The 25,000-nt window shown below is 36.1% G+C and overlaps 1 protein-coding gene across 10 annotated transcripts in view; it reads left to right on the forward strand.

Annotated features, from left to right (window-relative positions):
- LOC106867691 (tumor protein p53-inducible protein 11) overlaps positions 1–25,000 on the forward strand; it is a 553,124-nt gene that overhangs the window by 427,671 nt on the left and 100,453 nt on the right. For all 10 annotated transcript variants that reach the window (XM_014912640.2, XM_052969715.1, XM_014912637.2 and 7 more), the window contains exon 3: positions 20,738–20,845. In XM_014912640.2, coding sequence (XP_014768126.1) covers positions 20,738–20,845 — 108 coding nt within the window. The remainder of the gene's footprint in view (positions 1–20,737; positions 20,846–25,000) is intronic.

The raw sequence follows: 25,000 nt of genomic DNA on the forward strand, positions 1-25,000 counted from the left end.
ACAAAAAGACTACCAAAAACACATAACTAAAATAGTATTTCCTTGTGATGGTATTTATTTCATTCTTATTTCTTGGTTGATACTAATCACTTCAGTTTATGCCTGGAGGTTTAAGAAAAACATTAGAGAAAACCACCTCTACTACCACCCTAAAAAAGAGTTCTTTTTACTCATCCATCAAGTTTATAATTGAACAGGATAAAAAGTGTTAGTGGTATCTTGGTTGTTGAATATTTTTGTTTTTTTGGGGAGGTGTTTTTATTTTTTTCTGCAGAAGTAATTTGTCTTGAAAACTTTGTAGTATTGAAAAATTTGGCTTTGTCACTTTGGATTAATGGTTTACATGCAGAAAGCATGTAAAGTGATAGAGTGCTGGAATAATCATACTAAAATAAGAAGTGGTGGGGAATATTAAAAAAAATAAACTCTAAAAATTAAACCACTATAGCAGAACATACAAGGAAGAAGAGTGATGAGAGTTCAAGATAGAAATCTTTGGCTAGAATATTAAATTTAGAGAGAATAAGCCAGTGAGTAACTGCCAAGAAGTTAGTAGAATGGATAGCTTTTTTTTGGAGTCAACAAAGATGCCTTTTGAGCCAACTGAATAATTTTTACATATTCATTTAACCTATTCAGTATGGCAGTCAGGTTTCTCTTTAGCGATATCCTCACTAGCATTAAAATGGAAATTGTGGATTTCGAGAATTAAATCTTGTCACTTAAAAGATCTGGTAGCCATGTTGATCAAGTGATTTGTTTAGTCATCTGATATTTGTCTTTTAGGTCTGCTCAAGATGATCTGACTTTTGCTATGTAGCAACAATGTTTCAAACTAACAAGGGTAACGCCTACATGATCATTTGAAATAGCAGCCAAATCTCCCTCAAATCACACCCTATCATCTTTTGCAAAAAAAAGACAAAAAAAATGGAAGGCAGCATTGGAGAATGTAGTCCTAAGTATACTCTGCCTGAATAAAAGAAGTCACAAATGCAATGTCTTGAACCTAGGTCAACTTAATCAGGACTGACCTAGGGTTAAACCACATTAACAACATTCAACAGTGAGGGAATTGTGAAGCATATATTCATTTATGTGACCTGGTTAAATTACTGCTAAATTTTAGAAACTGTTCCTTAGTTAATAAATCACAGGTCTTGTACCAAAATTTGAAACCAATATCAGCATTTTATCTATTTGTTATGTAGAATATACGTTATGAGAGGAGCAGTATTTTTCTGGGTGGTTATTGTTTTATATCTGTTTGAGTTGTGCTTATTGAATTGAAAGTATAATGCATAGGATGTAGGTTTTTCCTAGAAGGCCTATATATTTCACTGTGTAGAATTATAAGTAATTGTATGCCTATTGTATTTTTAACATTTCTTGTTTTTAAGGTTGTGCCCCAGCATGACCACAGTCAAATGACTGAAACAGATAAAAGATAAAATGGGTACAATAAAGAGTACTTGTCTCCTTTGTCTAAAAATTTCTCCTTTGCTTTCTAGATTTTAAACACACCTTGAGGAAATTCTCAACTCTTGATAGCTAGAATTTATCTCCTTATCTCCTTGCTTGTTTTTTAGATTTTAAACACTTGTAGAGAAAGCTTTTTTCTCTTAAAGGTTTGGGTTTATCTCCATTGCTTGTTCTTTAAGATTTTAAACATTCTTAGAGGGAGTTTTTCTTCTCTTGAGTACTAGGATTTATCTTGCTTGTTATCTGATTTTAACCCTTTAGTACTTATACCGGCCATATCTGGCCAAAATATTCTACCTGTTTTATATTCAAACTGGTCAGATATGGTCTTTCATATCTACCTGACAGTGTCATTTTAAAAATAAACAATCACATCATTGAGATCTCAAAGCCATGAAATAATGCATGATTAATTTAAAGTGGTGTAAAATGCATAAGCTTTACATTTGACAGAATAATCTGAATGCTAAAGGATTAAAGTTTTTTAGTGGGAGTTTTTATCTCCTAATTGGTAGGATATACTCAGCTGATGAAAGATTTTTCATCCCACTATACTTATGCAACATGCTTACTGTATATATATCACTTCTGTGTGTGTGTGTGTATATATATATATATATATATATATATATATATATATTTTTTCACATATTTGTTATGCACAATGTTCTTCCTCTTTCATACTTTAACATCTCGACATTATCTATTGAGTCTGCCAAAATGAAGACAAATGGAGGCAGTAAGTCGTTGCCAAAAATTAATTGGATATATCGTCACTGCTGCCATCATAAACCAACTAATTAATAGTTGTAACGATTTTTTTTTATTGCATGCAATGTATGTGCGTGTTCTAGAGAACATCAGTACAAATTTTACACTGCTTCATTGTGGTGGTGGTCATAACTTATTTCATTTGGTTAGAGTATGTGCCAAAATGTACAAATGTTATGATCAATATTATTATTATGTTTTCAATAGTTTCATTCAAGTTCACTACTAGGTGCATCATTGTGTTCCTTCGCTGTATGTAACATTGTGTATTTTGCTGGTGTAGGATTGTGTATATATACTGTATGTATTTTGCTTTGTTTTGAGATTTATTTTTTTTCTGTTAGAATTGTTAGCATGCCAGGTAAAATGCTTAGCAGCATTTCATCCATCTTTATGTTCTGAGATGAAATTCTTCCAAGGTTGACTTTCACTTTCATCCTTTTGAGATCAATAAAATCAGTACCAGTTGGACACTAGGATTGATACATTTTACTTACCCTGCCCCTGAAATTGCAGGCCTTGTGCCAAAATTTGAAACCAGTATCAGTGTTTTTTTCTATTTATTATGGAGAATATATTTTATGAGAGAAGCAATAATTTGTCAGGTGGTTATTGTGCTTTATATCTGTTGTATGAGTTGTGCTTATTGAATTGAAAGTATTGTGCATAAGATGTAGGTTTTTCCAAGAAGGCCTATGTATTTCACTGTGTAGAATTATATGTAATTGTATACCTATTGTTTTTGTTTTTTTTAACATTTCTTGTTTTTAAGGTTGTACCCCAGCATGGCTGCAGTCCAATGACTGAAACAAATATTCCGTTTATTATTGGTACAGTTTTGACTTTTATATTCCACATCTTGTTTATTTCCATTTTGATGATTCTTGTACTTTGATAGGTTTTGTTGAGAAGAAATCAATTTAGTTGCTCAGAAAAGATTGATTTTGTTCAGAGATTTTTGTCCAGACGTAATAATTGTCTCTAGGAAAGTTGCTTCGATTACTTTGTCAGTTTAGATAGTTGTATACCAGATTGTTGTAACCAGATTATCGTTATATATTGTGTGTGGTACATATTTATATCACTTCTCCATTTTCACATCAAAGTGTCGGCTTATTGCACAATTGATGTATAGCTGATATATGTGGTTATATTCTGACTTTGCAAAGCAGCTTGAAAATGATGTGATTAATTGATTCATTATATTGATTGCACTTCTGCACTCCACTTAAGCCTCTTGATTCATTAGTTGTTCTTTGTAGTTGTTTGTGGTTAAGCCCTGCTCTTGTGCAAATCAAATCCTTTTGATTTTTAGCTCGAAGTGTTAATTTTTACTTTGACTTTCACTCCATTGAATTTTACATGATATTGGCCATGGAGTCGTTTTTCTTTCATTTTTTTTTTTTTTTCTATATTTTGGAATTCCAGTTTGAGTATGTCTTTTGCTTTTTGCTTAACTTCTATTTTGCCTTCATCTAAACGTAGTTTCAGTGTAGTTAGCTTATGATTTGTATTAAGAAAAGTTATTTATTTATATTTCTTTTCAGGTTTCTATATTATCCTAATCAATTTTCCTTTGCTTGCTTGTATTTTGTTGTTTTCTATTTGTTTCAAGCCTCAGATAGGTATTACTAATAATTAACGTAAGGCAGAAAGCTGACAGGACTGTAAGCATGCTAAATGAAATACTTAGCAATATTTCTTACAACTTTACATACTGAGTTCAAATTCCACCAAGGTCAACTTCACTTCTCATCATTTGAGGATAATTTTGCCTTTCATCTCTTCAAGGTCAATAAAATAAATGCCAGATGAGCACTGGAGGTTGATGTAATTAACTAGTTCTCTCTCCACAAATTTTCTGACCTTGTGCTTATAGTTGAAAGAATTATTAATTATTAACATTGCTTTCCACATTCTTGATATTAACATCATTCAATTCCTACCTGACCAAACCATTAATTGCTGACCAAGCCATTAATTGTACGATAATAGTTTCTTTGTCAATTAATTGCTGAAATATAAAGATACAACAATTTAGAAGTGTCAACTGATTCAATAATCAACTGATTTAAAATACATTAAGAGCATTATCTGAAAATATAAAAGAATATTGATTTGCTTCAATTTTCATCAATTTCTTTTTGAAATTAAAGGTATTCTTATATTTGGAAATTTTACCATCAGGTTCATTAATGTATAGTTTAAGAAATTGTTTTGTAACATTGACCTCAGTAGATGACTTTACCATTTTTTTTTTTAATCTTTTATTTGTTTTAGCCATTGGTCTGTGTCTATACTTGGACACCACCTTGAAGGATTTAGTTGAAAAAAATTAATTCTAGCACTTTTTAAATATGATACTTATTCTGTTCATCCTTATTATAGGGATATAAACAAACCAATGCCACTTGTCAAGTAATGGGGAGGGGACAAACACAAAGACAAGCATATGTGCTACATATGCGCATGTATATATATATATATATATATATACACCATATATATATATATATATATATATATATATATATATATATATATATATGTCAGAGAAGTTGCAATTATGACCATCGAGTCTTTTATTCTGACATAGCGTATCTTATGCTCCATTGTCCAATATATCCCTCCTTGTCATTATAGTTTAATTTAGGTCGGGCTTGATTCAGCAGGTCTATGACCAAAGAAGTCCCTAATAATGATCATTTCTACTATAGGTACAAGGCCTGAAATTTTAGGGGAGAGGGATAGTCGATTATATTGGCTCCAGTATTTCACTGGTACTTAATTTATCAACCCCGAAATGATGAAACGTAAAGTTGACCTCGATAGAACTTGAACTCAGAATGTGAAGACGGATGAAACACCTAAGCATTTTGCCCAGTATGCTAACGATTCTGCCAGCTCGCCACCTTAGAAATAATAATAATCTCAACTTTTATTTGGACACTGTATATCTTGAACTACATTATCTAATTTGTCCTTTCTTGTTTGCCATCAGTTTATGTAAAGCTCTGACATCAGTTTTGTTAATTCTAAGGAATTCTAATAATGACCATCACAAGTTCAATTCAAACACAGTGTATCTAGGTTGTTGTTGGCACTCTGTCGCTTACGACGTCGAGGGTTCCAGTTGATCCGATCAACGGAACAGCCTGTTCGTGAAATTAACGTGCAAGTGGCTGAGCACTCCACAGACATGTGTACCCTTAACGTAGTTCTCGGAGATATTCAGCGTGACACAGTGTGACAAGGCTAACCCTTTGAATTACAGGCACAACAGAAACAGGAAGTAAGAGTGAGAGAAAGTTGTGGTAAAAGAGTACAACAGGGTTCGCCACCATCCCCTGTCGGAGCTTCGTGGAGCTTTAGGTGTTTTTGCTCAATAAACACTCACAACGCCCGGTCTGGGAATCGAAACCGCGATCCCACTGCCCTAACCACTGGGCCATTGTGCCTCCTGTGTATCAAGGACTATATTATGAATGTCCTTCCTTGTTATTGTTATTTAGCCTGTATCAATCTTGTTCCAGCTAATCTTATGATCAACGGTTTTCCAGCTATGACAATCCTATCTTTTGTTCAAGCATAACATATCTAGGACTGCAGTTTCCTGTCTGTTTTTCCTCTTTTTTATATTTTATTAATATGGTTGTGTATAATTTGATGGAAATATGCTTATTAATTGTAGCAGATTAAATAGTTATGTTGAGGCTCTTCCATTGGCTGTGGTAGTAAGTTTGATTCCTAGTCTGGGCTGTGTGTTGTGCTCTTGAGCAAGACACTTTATTTCACATTGCTCCAGTTCACTCCATTGTAGAAATGAGTTGCAATGTCACTGATGCCAATCTGTATCGACCTTTGCCTTTCCCTTGGATAACATCGGTGGCATGGAGAGGGGAGGCTGGTATGCATGGGTGACTGCTAGTCTTCCATAAAAAACAACCCTGCCCAAACTTGTGCATTGGAGGGGAACTTCTCGTGGTCATTCATGACCAAAGGGGATCTTTACTATTTTACCCTTTACTTGCTAAGGGAATATGGATGTAAATCAAATGACCCTCACAGCTGGGTTATCCAGTACTCATTCAACTTGAACAATGCATTACACTGTCAAATTCCTCTACCATCCTAAATAATTATGTAATTCTAATGACACCAAAGTTAATATACAGTAGTTCTCTCAATTTATGTGCCCCTTCATCATGTATTTCTAATTAATGATTAAATGATGTCCATGAGTGTAATGAAGACTTTAGTGTTTTTGTCTCCTTTACTTAAAACATTGATGAATGCATATAAATGTCAGTTAAAACAGATAAGTAGGTTTCTTTTGTATTCATGGGAAGTAAGTGTAAAACAATTAGATTGTGTATGAGAGATGATAGCCATTTGAAATACACACAACATGATTGTATGATAAAATACTGAATATACTGGTCTGTATGTGTGTCTGTCTATCTATATCTATCTATCTATATCTATTTATCTGTCTATCTATCTCTATCTATATCTATTTATCTAACTATCTTTATCTATATCTTTTTATTTATCTATATTTATCTGTCTATCTATCTCTCTATATATTTATCTATCTGTTTGTCTATCTATTTGCTTATCTATCTATTTACCTATCCCTCTACCTACCTGTCTGTCTGCCTGTCTATCTGTCTATCCATCGGTGCTCCTTTGGCATATGATCTATTAGGGAGATTAATTTAGGTTACTTTTTAGTTTACTTCTCAATTTCTAAAAACACATAAAGTGTTGGCTAAAGACTTTTACAATGTGATTAATGATTAGACATAGGCAGTTGCATTTGTACAAAAAGCCAACATTAAATTCACATCAAAAATGAAAGGTGTCATTTTGGCATGTGATCTACAATTTAAAGGGGGATTACTTTAGGTTACTTTTTAGTTTACATTGTGTTAGTGATACTTTCCATGTGATCGGCGTGAGCAAATTTACTTTGGTGGGTGATCTACGTGTTTATTTTAATTATTATATGGTTTTCTTATTGAAATAGAAAAAAATTTGAAAAAATACATTTACAATGTTAAATATGTACAAAATGATTTAAAAAGTAACCTAAAATAGATCACACACCAAAGTAGCACCCATCCATCCATCCCTCCATCATATTATATTATACAAGGTACAAGCATGGTTGTGTGGTTAAGAAACTTGCTTTGTACCCACATGGTTTTGGGTTCAGTTTCTCTGTGCTGTGCATTAGGCAAATGTCTTCTACTATAGCTCTAGTCTGACCGATGTCTTATGAGTGAATTTGGTAGATGGAAACTATGTGAAAGTCAATTTGTTTGTGTCTTTGTGGCAACTAGTGTTGATTCGTTTACATCCCTGTAACTTAGTAGCTTATGAAAAGGGAGAGACTTGCAGAATAAGTACCAGACTTTAAAACAAAAAAAAAAAAAATAGGTGCAGCTTTGATTTGTTTGACTAAAATCCTTCAGCACATTTCTCCAGCATGGCCGCAGTCCAATGACTGAAATAAGTAAAGGATAAAAGAAATATGTGTGTGTTTTAAACGAGTAGGCAATCATGACTTTTCTGCAGTGTCTGTATTTTTTTATATTAAAACACAGTCTGAGATCAAGTTGCCAACAATTAGAACTTGGAAATAAAATATATAGATAGTAAGTAAAATAAAATATATAATGGAATATAGTGTAGATAAATGTATTGAGAAAAAATGCAAACTAGAATATGTTACGTTGAACAAAATGAGAAATAAAGAGCATGTTTGAAAAGAACACAGCTCAAATATTATTTTCATTATTGAACTAAACTTGATACTTGGCGCCAGATGATAATCTGGTACTTTTCTTCATGACTAATGACATTGCTGGTTTCTTGATTATTTTAGTAGTGTGATGTAAATCCTCCCATATCTGTTACTATTGGAGGATGATACTGTTACTTAGAAATGATACGTACCAATGTTTTTTCATTATAAGCATTCTCTGAAATCTCTGTTTTCATATCAAAGAAAAGAAGTATGTAACTAACTAATATTACTCATCATTGTCATCATCTTCAATTTTACATTGACTTTCCCATGTTGCATGGAATTTGTTGAAGCAAATTTTTCTACAGTTGGTTGCCTTTCTGCTATCAACCTTTGCCTGTTTCCAAGCAAAGTATTCATACACACACACACATGTGCATATATATATGTGCATGCATGCATGCATGATGGGCTTCTTTTTAGTTTCAATCTACAAAATCCTCTTTCAAGACTTAGGTTGGGCTGGGGCCCTGGGTTATAGTTGAAAACACTTGCCCAAGGTGTCATGCAGTGGGATTGAGCCTGAAACCAAGAAGTATTTAATTAAAATTATTCATCATCACCTTCACCATGTTGATGTTGAAAGTGATTCAGGTGTCTAACATTCATGCTAAAATTTGTTGACCAAGTCTGCATTGCGGAACGTGTGCGTATATCTTGATCCTGCATTATTACACCTACAAAGATCAATATTCTCAGGCTTGTTCCAACCACTTTCAATGCCTTCTAGTTTAATTTATATCACATCATACATATCTACCATGACTGGTCACTTCAAAAATCAATGCTCTCAGAGATTCATTATGTCCACTTTGCTCATGTCTACTGCAGCCATTACCTGTCACTTCAATCTTACTAGAAAGACAACACGCTCTGATACCTACATAACTAGACACTTCATGGCAGAATGTTCAATATGGTCTCAGAACATTCTGAAGTCTCTCATATCTGGATTGCATGAAATTTTGAACTGTTTCAAAATGTTTGATCATTTCTCTCTCTATCCATAAAGACCTGACCAGGGATGTCTAACACCAATATGAACAGTCAAGCCAGTGAAGAAGCCTCTACCTGGTCACTTAATCTGATGGAAATAGCAGACAAATTGTACTCAAACTATGTACTGCCAAGGACAGAAACAAAAAAAAGCATATTTGGTAATGAAGTCCTAGATATATACAGCATATCTGAATGTCCAACAAAATGGTCACAGGTGAAATGTCTTTGATCAAAGCTGATTTGCTGATAAATAATAACAAGTAGAGTGTGTCTTAACAGAAAAATTGTGTATAAGAGGCATCAGATATCATATACAAGAGGGAAGACTGTGCTGGTATGGTTATGTGCATATGGGCGAGGACAGCCACATAAAGAAGTGCTGATCTCTGACTGTGGAGAGAACCTGTGGAAGTAGTAGATCCATGAAGATATGGGATGAAGTGATGTTTTATTAATCATAGGAGGACGTAAACTAAAATCAACCACAGAACACAAAGAAACATAAGCAAACACCACAAGACTTCTGGTTTAATACTCTACCATTTCCGCCTCTCTGCTATCAACTTTTAAATCATGTCATTCTTCCTCTCAGTATGATTCGTTGTAGCAAGACATTTGAAATTCTATGACACTAAGAATGATTTTGTCAATTTTCCGTGAATCAAGAAGTCATTATTAAATATTCAAGAAAACAAACAAATGTACTCATGAATTAGGAAGTTAATTAATTACATGAGCTTTTTTTTTTTTTTTTTTTTTTGTGAAGAATTAAAACAAAGAGTATTTCTAAAAGCCGAAATAATCTCATTCAAAATTAAATTGTATACAAATATTAAATGTTAATAGTTTTAATAAAATTTCTGTTTATATTAATTGTTTTTTTTTTTTTTCAAGTAACAATTAGATTTAAGTACTAAATAGCAATAATGTATTGTAAAAACAAAAATTGATTTTAGATGATGTGCGCCATGTGAAGCACAGGCGTGGCTGTTTGCTTCCCATCTTCATGGTTTCAGGTTCAATTCCACTGCATGGCAACTTGAGCAAGTGTCTTCTTTAGCCCCAGATCGACCAAAGCCTTCTGAGTAGATTTGGTGGACATAAACTGAAAGAAGTCTTTAGAGAGAGAGTGAGAGAAAGTGTGTGTGTGTGTGTGTGTGCATGTATTGTATATGTATGTGTGTCTTTGTGTCCATCTCCCTCCAACATTTGACAACCAGTGTTGGTTTGTTTATGTTCCTGTAACTTAGCAGTTTGTCAAAAAGTGATCAAATGGCGTTAGAACCAGGCTTAAAAAACAGTACTGGTGTTGATTCATTCAACTAAATCCTTCTAAGTGGTGCCCCAGCATGGCTGCAGTCCAACAAGTGAAACTAGTAAAAGATAAAAAGGTACTAGAACAGAGCTAGGTGGTTTATGGTGAGTTCTTAGCCCATTATCACGTGGTCACAAGACCGACCAGGCTATCAAAAGTTGTTACACATTGCTAGTCACAATGCGTTTTGCATTGTTTTAGTCTTCAAATGATGTCACCCTGCTGGCTAGGCAAGTAGGTCAACATTCTCTCCTCCCCCTCGGTTGAAAGGATAACTGGAACAATGTGAAATGGAGTGTTTTGTTCAAGACCACAATGCGCCACCAAATCAAGGAATCAGACCCACAATCTAGCAACAGCCTAACCAATAGGACACGTGCCTTTGCTAGTCCATTCTGTCACTCCAAATTCTTTAACACTATTTTGCTACAGTTTAAGTCTTCCATATTGAAGATCTTTTTGTTTTTCTCTTTAAAATGAAATAAATATATTACAAAAATTTAGATTTCGTGGTTTATGCCAGAATCAATTCTTTGATTGAATTTCTATCTCATTAGAATGTTATGTCCTTAATTGAGGTTAAATTCTGAATGCAGTTTAGATTAATAACTTGCATACCATATTTGGTACAGGCACTGAGTGGCTAAGAAGCTTCCTTTCCAAACATATGGTTTCAGATTCAATCTCAATGTGCAGCACATTGAATAAATGCTTTTTACTATGCCCACGGCTGACCAAAGCCTTGTAAGTAGATCTGGTTGACTGAAACTGAAAGAAGCTCTTCATACAAATATACAAACACACATACATACACACACCATTACACATATAAGCATACATGCATACACATACATGTACACAGGCATATGGCTGTGTGGTTAAGAAGCCATGTGGTCTGAGGTTCAACTTTACTGCACAGCACTTTGGGCCAGTGTCTTCTGTGTGTGCATGCAACGCATTTGTCTCTTGACATCACATGATGTTTATAAACAAGTGTTGTCTGTTTCTAGTCTTCCTCGGAAAACTTGTTTGGTCATGGGGAAATATTACCTTTCTTGGCAACAGTTGACAATTGGCAACAAAGAAGACATCCAACAGAAAACCTGTTGTTAAATTCTGTCTGAGCCATGCAAACATGGAAAAGTGGACGTTAAGACGATGAGGAGTGGGTAATGATGATGATGATGATCATCATACTTAGCAAACAGCAGCATCATTGATCACAGGTTTTTCAATTGGCCAATTGATTATTCACTGACTTTCTAATGGTGTGAGTGACAGTAAACCCATGCTGAACAAATAATGCATAGGGTTTTGAAATTCCTTGTTTTTTATATTCTTTATGATTGTTGTTTGCATCTTTCACCAATATACATCTTACTTCTGCTATTATGGTAAACTGTTTCTATCTAGGCTTCTTTTATTTGAGGTTGGTAAGATAACTGTCATCTATATACGGTGATATAATTGCTTGGTTTTCTTGTTATATAAATGGTATGTGTGTGATATTTGTATTTATATTGATATCTCAAGAATGATTATACCTTTATAGTGTCAGCATTGAGATATCACTTAATAAACTTTACCTACAACTTCTTTAGACAGAGTGCTTATAGTTTGAGATATAATCCTGATATCTTTATTTGATACCTTTACAAACAGTACTGATTTCTCATATTTAGCTATACTTTTGATATATCCAGATATCTTAAGCTACAAAACTGATATGTGATAGCTTTACCAATAGTGTTGTTATCACTTGATATCTTTGTATGAGGTGCTAATATATTCTGATAAAATTGCTACAATGGTGATATCTTCTGATATCTTTAGATTCAATGCTAATATCTTCTGACAGCTTCAAATACTGTATTGATATTCTCTTGATAGTTTTAGATTCAGTACTGATAACACTTGTTCTCTAGAGATAAAGAGTTGATATTCTCCTGACAACTTTAGGCAGAGGGCTGACATTACTTGATAGCTTTAGATTCATAGATAATATCTCCTGATACATGTAGATACATTCTAGAGGCCATTATAACAACAGAAAAGATGGTGGAGGCACAAGACCAGCCAGCTCCAAGGAGCAGAGGCTATTATAATAGCAATATAAAAAGATGAGGGTGCCTGAGTAGTGGAGGTACAAGACAAGCCAGCTCCAAGAGTTGACATCACACATATGGGCCAGAGGCTGAAATATGTCCATCAATGATGAATTGCCAATCAGTAAGTGGTTCTACTCTGGATGCAATCCAGGATGTTAGTATGCATAAAAGTGGTACCATTCCAGCTGTAGTAGTGCTCTACTGTGGGTCCCACATAAGCCTTCTAGAGTGTCATCAGCTATTGATGTCTGAAAATTCTTTATTTTATCAACTCTTTAACACAAAGTCAACCTTGGAGGGATTTGAACATACAAGTCATAACTAAATACCACAAAGCATTTAATCCACTGCTCTCATGATTCTACTAATCTGTTACCCTTAAGATTTTAATGCATGCACAAAACTTGAGATCTATGGGAGATCTCTTAATTGATTGGTATTTCATTTTATCAAACTCAGAGGAATAAAAGACGAAGACAACTTTGGTAAATTCTTTGCTTATATTATGAATGTCAAGTAATGACCAAAAGAGTATGCTCAAAAATACAAGTGGCCAAAATGGGGTTCTTCTGAAGAATCTCTGGAGTAAATTTACTTGACTGGGTGTACAGCTTGGAAATCATGGTGTCTCTTCAGGTCGAGATACTTCCTATCCACATTGTGAGATCACAGATCTGGTACCACTGGTACTACAGACAAGTAATTACAATATTGCAGGAAAGAACCACAAAGATATATGCTTAAAGCTGAGCCAACCAACAGGAAACCTAGGGATAGAACAAGATTATATCTAGAAACTCAGTTGGTCACATTTGGGAATCCAACCTGAAATTATAATGACTATGGCCTCTTATAGAACCTTATAGAGGTGATTAGCCTGAAGATTTTATTCCCATGACTCTCCCAGGAATACTGGGTGGAGAGGACGGATGGGTGGATGGATGACTGTATCATATCCCTTGTGGTAATGTCTACTGGCCATTGAGTTTTTAGGTAGATTAAAAAGAAAAATAAAGGTTTATTGTTTGTCTACTGAAATACATATATAAAATACAAACATATAGGCATAAGCATGGCTGTGTGGAAAGAAGCATGCTTCCCAATCATGGTTCCAGGTTCAGTCCCATTGCATGACACCTTGGGCAAGTGTCTTCTACTATAGCCTCAGGTCGACCAAAGCTTAGTGAGTGGATTTGGTAGATGGAAATTGAAAGAAGCCTTTCATGCATGTGTTTGTTATCCACCACCAGTGTCTGTGTGTTTACATCCCTGTAACTTAACTGTTCACCAAAAGATATTGATAGAATAAGTACCAGTCTTAAAAAAAATAAGTACTGAGGTTGATTCATTCAACTAAAAATTCTTCAAGGCAGTGCCCCAGCATGGCTGTAGTCTAAGGACTGAAACAAATAAAAGACAAAAGGTACAAGATTCTAAATAAAATTAGTTAACAGCCTCCACAAAAACAGTATAGAAGAAAATAAAGTAAAACAAAAATTAAAATCAACTTATTGGATAATTTGTAATATACTTCAATAAAATTTACAAATTCTGATTTGCTTTATGCTCTTTTTCTCCATTTTTTTTTTTTTATCCCATACATTGTTAGCTTCTAATTCCTCTTTGTTCAAGTTAAATGTTATAAATGCATGCACACTGACATAAATGGTTGTTTGCATATATGCAAGTATATGGAGAAATCTATGCAAAATCACACTGCTTTCCATCTGTACAAGTCTACAAGTACATTGTAGCATGCAGAAACTCTAGTGGAGACATGTACTCATAAGACACACATATGTTTCTGTCAAATTTAAGTAAGTACTAAAATATCCAAAGAAAGCCTGTAAAATCTATTTCCGAAATTGGAACGCTCTTCAATTAAAATCCTTTATTTAAGTAGATTATCTATTTCATCTTATGCAAAGCTGCTTGCTACATACATGAGTGTGTGTGTGTGTGTGTGTGTATAAGCATATTTATATAAATATGCATATATATGTATATATATATATATGTATGTATGCATATATATATCTATATATATATATAAGCATGTATTTATATGTATATATCCATGTATATGTATTTATGTATGTGTATATATATATATGTGTGTGTATATGTAAATATGTTGCCTCCTGGTCCACCAGTCCTCAGTCAAATCGTCTAACCCATGCTAGCATGGAAAGCGGACGTTAAACGACGATGATGATGTATGTATCATCATCATCATTGTTTAATGTCCACTTTCCATGCAGGCATGGGTTGGACAGTTTGACTGGGGACTGGCAAGCCAGGAGGCTGCACTAGGCTCCAATCTGATCTGGCAACGTTTCTACAGCTGGATGCCCTTCCTAACGCGAACCATTCCGAGAGTGTAGTGGGTGCTTTTTACATGCCACTGGCATGGGAGCCAGTCAGACGGTACTGGCATTGGCCACGTTTGGATGGTGCTTTTTACATACCACCAACACAGGAGCCATTCGGGGCAGGAGGGCTGGCATCGACTATGTTCGGTTGGTGCTTTTTACACGCCACCGGCATGGGGAGCCAGACAGGCGGCACTGGCAACGACCCATGCATGAATGGTGCTTATTGCATGTCACCAGTACAGGAGTCAGTCAGGCAGCACTGCCATCGGCCACAACAACAATTTCTATTTGATTTGATTTACTTGACTCAATAGGTCTCCTCAAGCACAGCATGTCGCCCGATGATCTGAAGGTACTTTTTAAGTGAGCTGGTTATTCTACACTGGTGCAGGCTGCAGCTGTGATCTCACTTTACTTGCCAGGTCTTCTCAATCACAGCATATCTCCAGAGGTCTCGGTTTTACATCATTGCTTCTGTGAGGCCCAGTGTTCGAAGGTCATGCTTCACCACCTCATTCCATGTTTTCCTGGGTCTCCCTCTTGCATGGGTTCCTTCCACTGTTAGGGAGTGGCACTTCTTCACACAGCTCTCTTCACCCATATGCAGCACATGACCATACCAGCGCAGTTATCTCTCTTGCACACCTCATCTGATGTTTCTTATGTCCAACTTTTATCTCGGGGCGCTTACACTCTGTCGTGTGTGCACACTGGCATTACGCATCCAGCAGATCGTACTAGCTTCATTTCTTTCGAGCTTACGCATGTCTTCAGCAGTCACTGCCCATGTTTCACTGCCTACACATACATCATACAATCTACCTTTCACTCTGAGCAAGAGGCCCTTTGTCACCAGCAGGGGTTGGAGCTTTCTGAACTTTGCCCAGGCTATTCTTATTCTAGTGGCAACACTCTCCGAGCATCCACCCCCACTGCAGACTTGGTCACCTAGGTAGTGGAAGCTATCAACTGCTTCTAGTTTCTTCCCCTGGCATGTGATGGAATCAGTTTTCTGAACATCTGCAGTGTTTACTGCCCCTGTGCATCTGCCACACACAAAAGCTATCTTCCAGGTTAACTATCCTTTGATGTTGCTGTACCACTTATGTCTCCATAGCTTACACTGGGTACATCTTATGGAGTTTCTACCTACATCTTTTCTACAGATCAAGCAGGGCCATCTACCTGAAGGGGTTTGTGATGTGTTCACTTTCCTACTTACTAGAACTTTGATTTTTGCTTCATTGACTCTAAGGCGCTTTGAATCTAAACCTTGCTTCCACACCTAAAATTTCCTCTCTAGTTCTGGTAGTGATTCTGCTATGAGAGCAAGGTCATCAGCATAGAGGAGCTCCTAGTGGCAACCTGTCTTGAATTCCAACATGTCACCAACTATCTCTGTCATCACCATCAGCACCTCATCTGCTATTCTGTCATCACCAACACCACCTTAGTACCAGTCACTGTCATCACTGTTGATATCTCAATATGTATTTCTATCATTATCATCTCTCCTCTAGCCATCTATCATTGTCACAAACATCTCCATAAGCATCTGTCATCACCATTAATATATCACACCTACTAATCATTGTCATCACCACCATCACTTCAGTAGTCATCACCTTAGATATGTTTATCATAAGCACCAACACCTCACCAGCTGTCGCTGTCATCACAACCACCATCTTACCAGATATCTCAGTCATCCCATTAACATTTCACACCTACTATCATTGTCTTCACCATCACCTCAGTAGTTATCACTGTCATCATCTTCATCATTCAGTAGATATGTCTACCATGACCATCAATACCTCACCAGTATTCGCTGTCATCACAACCACCATCTTACCAGATATCTGTTGTTCTCATTAATATCTCATTATTGTTGTCATCACCACCATCATCTTCACCTGTTTAGTCATCTTTGTCATCATCATCATCAACATCTTCACAGCTCCCTCTGTCATCATGATCCTCAGCATTTCACCAAATGTCACTGTCATCACCACCAACATCTTTCTAGTTCTCCCTCCCTCTCTCTCTCTCTCTCTCTCTCTCTCTCTCTCTCTCTCTCTCGCATCATCATCATCAATATCTTAGTAATTATTGGCTGTTGGTAGCAACTGTGGAGATTGTGACAGTCTACATCTCGTTAACTATCTCCGCCAACATCATTATTATAAGTACAGTCATTATCATTTTCAAATTTGGTTTGATCACTTCTGCAATCATCGTCATCACCATCATCATGGCCATCAAGTTCAATGTCATTATTATTAATACTCTAATGAGCATGGTAATTATCAACACTGCCATATCTAACACCGACACCACCGTCACTACTACCACCACTGCTATCAGCATTTTAACAACATAAATTTATCGCCTTAATGATGTCCGTAATTATCCTCATGGCCACTGCCATGATTGGTTGTTATTACTACTGTAATAGACTATATTACAACCTCAACCATTATCATGACTATTGTCATTGGCCTACTGTAGTCACCATATTGTGACAGTAAGTTCTCAACAATTTTCACTTTGATATATTGTTTACATTGCTAAATCCATCTTTCTGTTTTCAATCTCAGATAGGAATTAAAAAAAAACAAAACATATAGGCTTCAGGGTATGCCTCATTTCTTGCTGAGGACTTTAATGACTTTGTGTCCAATTAAGATATCTAATTTGCAGTTATTATTATTATTCAGTAGTCTTGTTTTTATTGCATGGTTTGACTGCACTACTGAGCGCAGCTCTGTGTGCCTTGGGTATGTGCTGTGGTTTGTTTTGGTGTTGTTATTTTCACAGTATTGAAAGTGCTTTAGGCGGCGAGCTGGCAGAAACGTTAGCAAGCCGGGCGAAATGCTTAGCAGTATTTCGTCTGCCGTTACGTTCTGAGTTCAAATTCCGCCAAGGTCGACTTTGCCTTTCATCCTTTCAGGGTCAATTAGATAAGTACCAGTTACGCACTGGGGTCGATGTAATCGACTTAATCCGTTTGTCTGTCCTTGTTTGTTCCCTCTATGTTTAGCCCCTTGTGGGCAATAAAGAAATAATAATTATTATTATTAGTTTCAAATTCTGCTAAGATTGACTTTGCTTTTCATCTTCTAGAAGTACCAGCTGAGTACTGGAGTCAATGTAATCAACTTATCCCCTGCCCCAAAATTGCTGGCCTTGTGCCAGAATTTAAGACCATTATCATTAATAAAGGCGGCAAGATGGCAGAATCGTTAACATGCCAAGTAAAAATGCTTAGTGGCATTTTGCCTGTCTTTATGTTCTGAGTTCAAGTTCTGCCATGATCAACTTTGCCTTTCATCCTTTCAGAGTCAATATAATAAGTACCATTTGAACACTGATGTCAATATAATCAACTTATTCCCTCCCTGAAATTTCTGGCCTTGTGTGAAAATTTGAGAGCACTATTATTGTTATTATATTGAGGAGAGGGCACTTGCCCTAGTATTCTTGGTGATCGTTGTTTTGTGGGTTTTCACAAGCAGCTCTAAGAAGTCTCTCTGTTCTGGGGAATTATTTTTGTTGGAATTTACTTTACTGTTGTTCTTTTTTATACTCCTTTATGTAACCTCGTGTTGTAATGTCCTGTACTATTCCCAATGTTTTTGTGAACTCTTGTTGGTTAATACAGAAAGCATATTTTCATTATTGAAAGTGGTGAACTGGCAGAATCATTAGAACGCCAGACAAAATGCTTAATGGTATTTCATGTCTTTACATTCTTAGTTCAAATACTGTTGATGTTGACTTTGTCTTTCATCCTTTCAGGGGCTACAGAATAAGTTCCTGTCAAGTACTGGGATCAATGTAATTGACTAACCCTCTCCACCAAAATATCAGGCTTTGTGCCAAAATAAGAAAGGATTATAATTGTTGTCATTATCATTACTAAGCTGCTGTGCTAGCAGAATCCTTAGTGTCAGACAAAATGTCTAGCAGCATTTCTTTCTTCATCAAGTTTAACTCTTTAGCTTTCAGATTACTCTGTCAAATGTAAGGCTTATTTATTCACGGTGTCGTGTGTATGGTATGCATATATATCCTTTGGTCTGTGACTATACTGGGGCACTACCCTTACATTTGTGTGTTTGTATGTGTGTAGACGCGTCTGTGTGTGTGTGTGTATATATATATTTATATAATGTGACACCTGACTGGCCCTCGTGCCGGTGGCACGTAAAAGCACCCACTACACTCTCGGAGTGGTTGGCATTAGGAAGGGCATCCAGCTGTAGAAGCTCTGCCAAATCAAATTGGAGCCTCAGTCAAATTGTCCAACCCATGCTAGCAGGAAAGTGGATGTTAAACGATGATGTGAAGGCCCATGGTTCAGTGGTTAGAGCACCGGGCTATAAATCATGAAGTAATGAGTTTGATTCCTGAACCAGGCTGTGTTGTGTTCTTGAGCAAGATACTTTATTTCATGTTGCTCCAGTTCACTCAGATGTAGAAATGTGTTGTAACATTGCTGGTGCCAAGTTATACAAGTCTTTGCCTTTCCTTTGCACAACATCCACAAAGAACCTCTCCTAGACTTGTGCCTTGGATGGGATCTTTCTAGGTGCAATCCCAAGGTCATTTATGACTGAAGGGGCTTCCTACACATTCTGATTGAATCTTCTGCATGAAAACATGTACCTCCTTGCAACAATGTAAACTTTCATTTAATCAAGATATTCGCAGCCTGAAGAGTAGCCTGCAGTATACTCCTCGCTTGGATATTTACCACTTCCGAGGTTCTGCTCACTATGAAACATTTTTAGCCTGGATCTTATCGGCTCCATTCCTTAACTCTTATTTTCTTATATGCATACCTGACAAATCTGGTCGCCAACCATGAAATATAAAGAGAACTTTTTTCTGTTCATCATACTTCGATATGAAAAAAATTCACAACGTTCCGTCTCAATAAACCACTATTGTCCCTGAAAATTGTTCTTTATATTTATTATGGATTGCTTGAAGCTAACTTTCTTTCTACACCTTGATCCCTAGATCTTCTATATATATATATATATATATATATATATATATATATATATGTATATATATTACGGAGATGTACTTGCATAGCAAGTGACCTGATCTGAGAACGTGTACTGGAACGAAAACAATTGCAGTGTGGAAGGTGTTTATAAGCCATTTAAGAAACACACAAAAACCATTAGATTCACTTCAACATTTAAATTTAATTTGTGTCAAAATATTTTCGTCGCTTTGAGACCGCGACACCACAGAATTTTGTCAGTAAACAGGTCGTGGTCTCAAAGCGACGAAAATATTTTGACACAAATTAAATTTAAATGTTGAAGTGAATCTAACGGTTTTTGTGTGTTTCTTAAATGGCTTATAAACACCTTCCACGCTGCAATTGTTTATATATATTTGTTCTGCCTTGTCTTGACATCACATGCTAATTGCAAACAAGTGTCACCGTCATGCTAGTGGTACCATTCATTTCTAGACTTCCAAGAACATATGACTAGCCTTAGAGGAATATGACCTTGCTTGGAAACAAGTCAAGGTTGGTGACAGGAAAGGCATTCAATCATAGCAAATCAACCATCTGAGCCATGTTAACATTGTTAAAACAATAATGATGATCCTGAATACTCACTGCACTCTCACTTTTGGAATTATCTTCCATATAATTATTATATGCACATGGTCCAACCCATGCCAGCTTTGAATGATGACAATAGCTGCAGTGGTGGCTGCTGCTGTTGTTTTTGTATTCACTTTTGTTTGTTTAATTTTCATGTTTTTTTTTATTTTCTAAGACCTCCACTGAAATTTTCCAGTTTTCTAACTTTGTAATTCTTTATTTTTATTTTTCTCACAGCTCAGTCAGATTTTGGGCCACAGTGACCAATTATATGTTCGGCTCCCTAGTGGATTGCGGGTTTGGCAATTTACCTTGGCTTTGGTGTTTACTGTGATTGCTGTGTGGGTAAGTACTGATTTTTCTTTTCTTTTTTTTTTTTTTTTTTCATTCTTAACAATTTAAGATTATTATTATTGCTGTGTCTCTACTATATATGTAAATTAGCTTTGCCCATGACAGAAAACAATACACACACACACACACACACACATGTACACATGCTCTGGTGTATAGCACTCAGAATCTGAAATAATCATAGAAGCTAAAGAGAAGAGGGCTGCACATGAAACAAGAGTCTCACTGGTTACTGACTCTGCTACTACATTCTCCTGTAAAAGACCCCCTTCAATCATGAAATACTGTGGGATTGCACCTAGAAAGTTCCCCTCTGAAGTACAAGTCCGGTGAAGGTTGATTTTTATGGAAGACTAGCAATCGCCCATGCATACCAGCCTCCCTTCTCCACACCACCAATGTTGTCCAAGGGAAAGGCAAAGGCCAATACAGCTTGACACCAGTGACATCACAACTCCTGAGTGAACTGGAACAATGTGAAAAAAAAGTGTCTTGCTCAAAAACACAACACACAGCCTGGACCGGAAATCGAACTCACTAACTTATGATTGTGAGCCCAGTGCTCTAACTACTGAGCCAACTGTTGATTTTATGCTAATATTGACCTAATAAAGCCTTCTCAGGACCCACAAAGTGTAAAGCCTCTAATCTGGTCATCTTCAGAGACCTGGAGGCAATTGTTGTGTGTGTGCATGCATGCACACACATACATACATGTGAGTATATACATGGTACATACATCATACATACTATACATTTATTTTATAGACATATTTATGTGTATTTTCTGTCTGTCTATATGAGACAGAATGAAATAGAAAAAGGGGTTGAGACCAAGAGGTAGACAGAGCTGTCAGGAGAGAGAGAATGATAATTAATGAAAACATGACATTCTTAAAGTTTTACTTTTACATAACTTTATAAACATGTCATTCAGTGAATTTGTTTGTTTGTTTTGGTTTTTTTTACAGAACTCAGTCTATGTATATGTTGATGGGCATTTGTTATGAATAACTTGTCTTTGTTTCTGAGTTGTATGTATGTGCTTGTTTGTGTATGTGAAACTCATTCTTTTCCTTTTCTTTTTTTTGTGAGAAATGGTGACAGTGTTGATGTAATAATGAACAGAATTCTTCTATTTTGAGACTTCTTCTGTCAGTTTCCCTTCAGATTTTTTCAGGTACAAGGGCTTTTGACTAAGTGTAGATAAGTTGTCATTTTATTGTGACAAAGTTTAGTTTAGTTCAAAAACAAGAAATGCACATGCAAACAGAATTTTAGTATTTAAATATGTGGTTGTGGTTGAGATCATGTGGCCTAGATTCAGTCCCACTGCATGATGCCTTGGGCAAGTATCTTCTACTATAGTCTCTGGCCAACCAAAGCCTTGTGGATGGATTTGGTAGATGGAAACTGAAAGAAGTCCATTGTATGTGCACGCGCACGCACGTGTGTGTGTGTTTGTGTGAGACCCCATGTCCTGATATAACATGATGATTGTAAACAATCATCACTGTCATACAAGCAGTGTTCATTTCCACTCTTCTGTACAAAACATTGTCTGAACATGAGGAAACTGGTAAGGTTGGTTGATGGCAAGAAGGACATTTGGCCATAGAAAAGCTACCTCAACTAATTCCAGATTTTATTAGCCACTTTGCAGTACCATCTAACTTCATTTGTTTCTAGACCATTAAAGAATCATTTCAGATGTTCACCCTGTACCATAGCTTTTGGTCCAGCATGGTGATATGTCCTCTCTTCTACAAGTTTACCAGTTTGGCCTACTGTCATTAAACTTCAGAGCTGTGGATTTGAAACTTATTTCTTCTATGCTTTGTTTCAATAAATGAAACCATACCACTTCATATAAACACACAGGATGAAACCATTCCATATGTATATGTTAAGTAGCATGTTTTCAACCTGCTGGCTATGGCCATACTGTATGCATGTATGTACATGTTCATATATTATTACTGACAACACACATTATAGATGTAAACCAGAATTACACAGAGGGAATATGAAACTCTTTAATATATCATCATCATTATTATTGTTTTAACATCCTCTTTGTCCGCTTAGACAGAATTTGATGAGGCAGACTTTCTATGGCTGGATGGATGCCCTTCCGGTCATGAACCCTCACCCATTTCCAAGTAAGGTAATATTTCTCCATGACCAGACATGCTTTCAAACATTTAGAAATTAAAGACACTGCTTTCATGATGGTGGCACATTTACTACTATCAGGTGATGTCAAAATAACCATTGGTCTAGCCATCTGGCCGTGAAGAGGAAAGAGACGGACATAATGCCCATTATAGTAAGATAGCAAATCTGCCTATCTACAATGAGAAACAAAGGGATAGTATCACAAATCTATTTAAATCTAATTATATGGGGGGTGGGGATCCAGAGTTAATCCTCGTTGCCAGAATTTTAGTAAAAAAAAATCAAAGGTGATTTATTAATACAAAACTCAATATCCACTAAATAATCATACTTTTCACATTTTTTTCACTAAAAACCTTCCTGATTACCTCCTTTGTAATCCCAAAAAACACATTGTGACCATTGGTTCAGCCGTTTGACCATTCAAAAGGAACAGACAGACATATAACGCCCATTATAGTAAGATTTGGATATGAAACAGCAAAAGAAATCAGTGCTGGCTATAATTTCTATAGAAAATCTATAGGGATAACCATAACAAGTGATGTAATAGCACTGCTAACATAAGTAGAACAGTATTGACTTATAAAAATGCTTAATATACTTTGTAGTGTATTACGTGGAGGCGCATGTCTTAGTGGTTAGGGTGTCAGCATCATGATCGTAAGATTGCTGTTTCGATTCCTGGACTGGGCGACGCGTTGTGTTCTTGAGCAAAACACTTTATTTCACGTTGCTCCAGTCCACTCAGCTGGCAAAAATGAGTAACGCTGTGATGGACTGGTGTCCCGTCCAGCTGGGGAACACATACGCCATTGAAATCGGGGAAACTGGCCCCATGAGCCTGGCTAGGGCATAACGAATATGGTGTCCCTACAAGTCATTGACATTTATTTATTTTTTTTTTCAGTTTCAATAAAGTTTGAAATTAGAAACATAAGCTGAATATTTATGACAGATACCAGTATTTGACAGAATCAGTAAGGCTGGCTAACAAAATGATTCCCTCCATTCTTTTTCATTCTGAGTTCCGATACCATTTGTGTGAACTTTAAATTTCATCCTTCTGGATAAATATCTGTCAAATACATGGGTCAATTCTAATCAGTGTTTCTCCATCCTTTCTCAATGTATGATCCTTGCTAGAAACCATTTATTATTTCCACTCTCACTTTATAGAAGTTTAGGTCTTTAGATTCTCTTATTTTCCATATCTTTAAATCCCTACCAGATATGTTTTCTTGACAGGATAATAAAAAAAGCCATTCTTTTTGCTTTTTACTGCCTTAAGATGAAAATGTGAGATAAAATGTCAACCACCTTGATTAACAAAAGCCAAAAACCAGATACATTGAAATATTTATCTGGTATAAAATTATGCAACCTTCAAAAACCTAGGGGTGATTACAAAGGCTATTAAGGCTCATGCTTTGTTTTGGTTTTGTAATTTTAAGTAGACAAGGTGTAGATACTTTCTTGCCTATCACAAATAATAATGGCAGGTAACTGGTAACTGTTGCAGTAAATTAGCTGAGAGCACCTTTATCACTATATAGCAAAGAAAACTCACGTCTGTTGCTTGTAGAGTACACTTCTAGAAAAATTTTTATAGCTAGGTTCTTTTACTACCAAATTTGAAGCATGGACTGGGTACATTTCACCATGTCAGAGTTTGTTTACAGCAGAACTAAAAGGTTCCTCTATTTCTTCTTTAATTTATGTATATATGTATGTATATATAGAGACCCCAAGCAGAAGCCAAGGCTGTGATTTAAGGATTGTGTGAAGTTCTCATTAAAGGCCTGTGATATGCAGGAGACTTGCTGGGAGAGCAATGCCTGTCATCGCTACAGACGGAGGAAGCAGGTTAAGGAGGGGGTCGACACCTTTGAGAGAGCATGTATTCTGCATGAAGAACTTAAGTCTGCTGCTTGAAAGCACACTACTGGTGTTGTGAATGAGGAAAGC

Source organism: Octopus bimaculoides, chromosome 7, assembly GCF_001194135.2.
Source record: "Octopus bimaculoides isolate UCB-OBI-ISO-001 chromosome 7, ASM119413v2, whole genome shotgun sequence".
In the NCBI taxonomy this organism is placed as follows: Eukaryota; Metazoa; Mollusca; class Cephalopoda; order Octopoda; family Octopodidae; genus Octopus; species Octopus bimaculoides.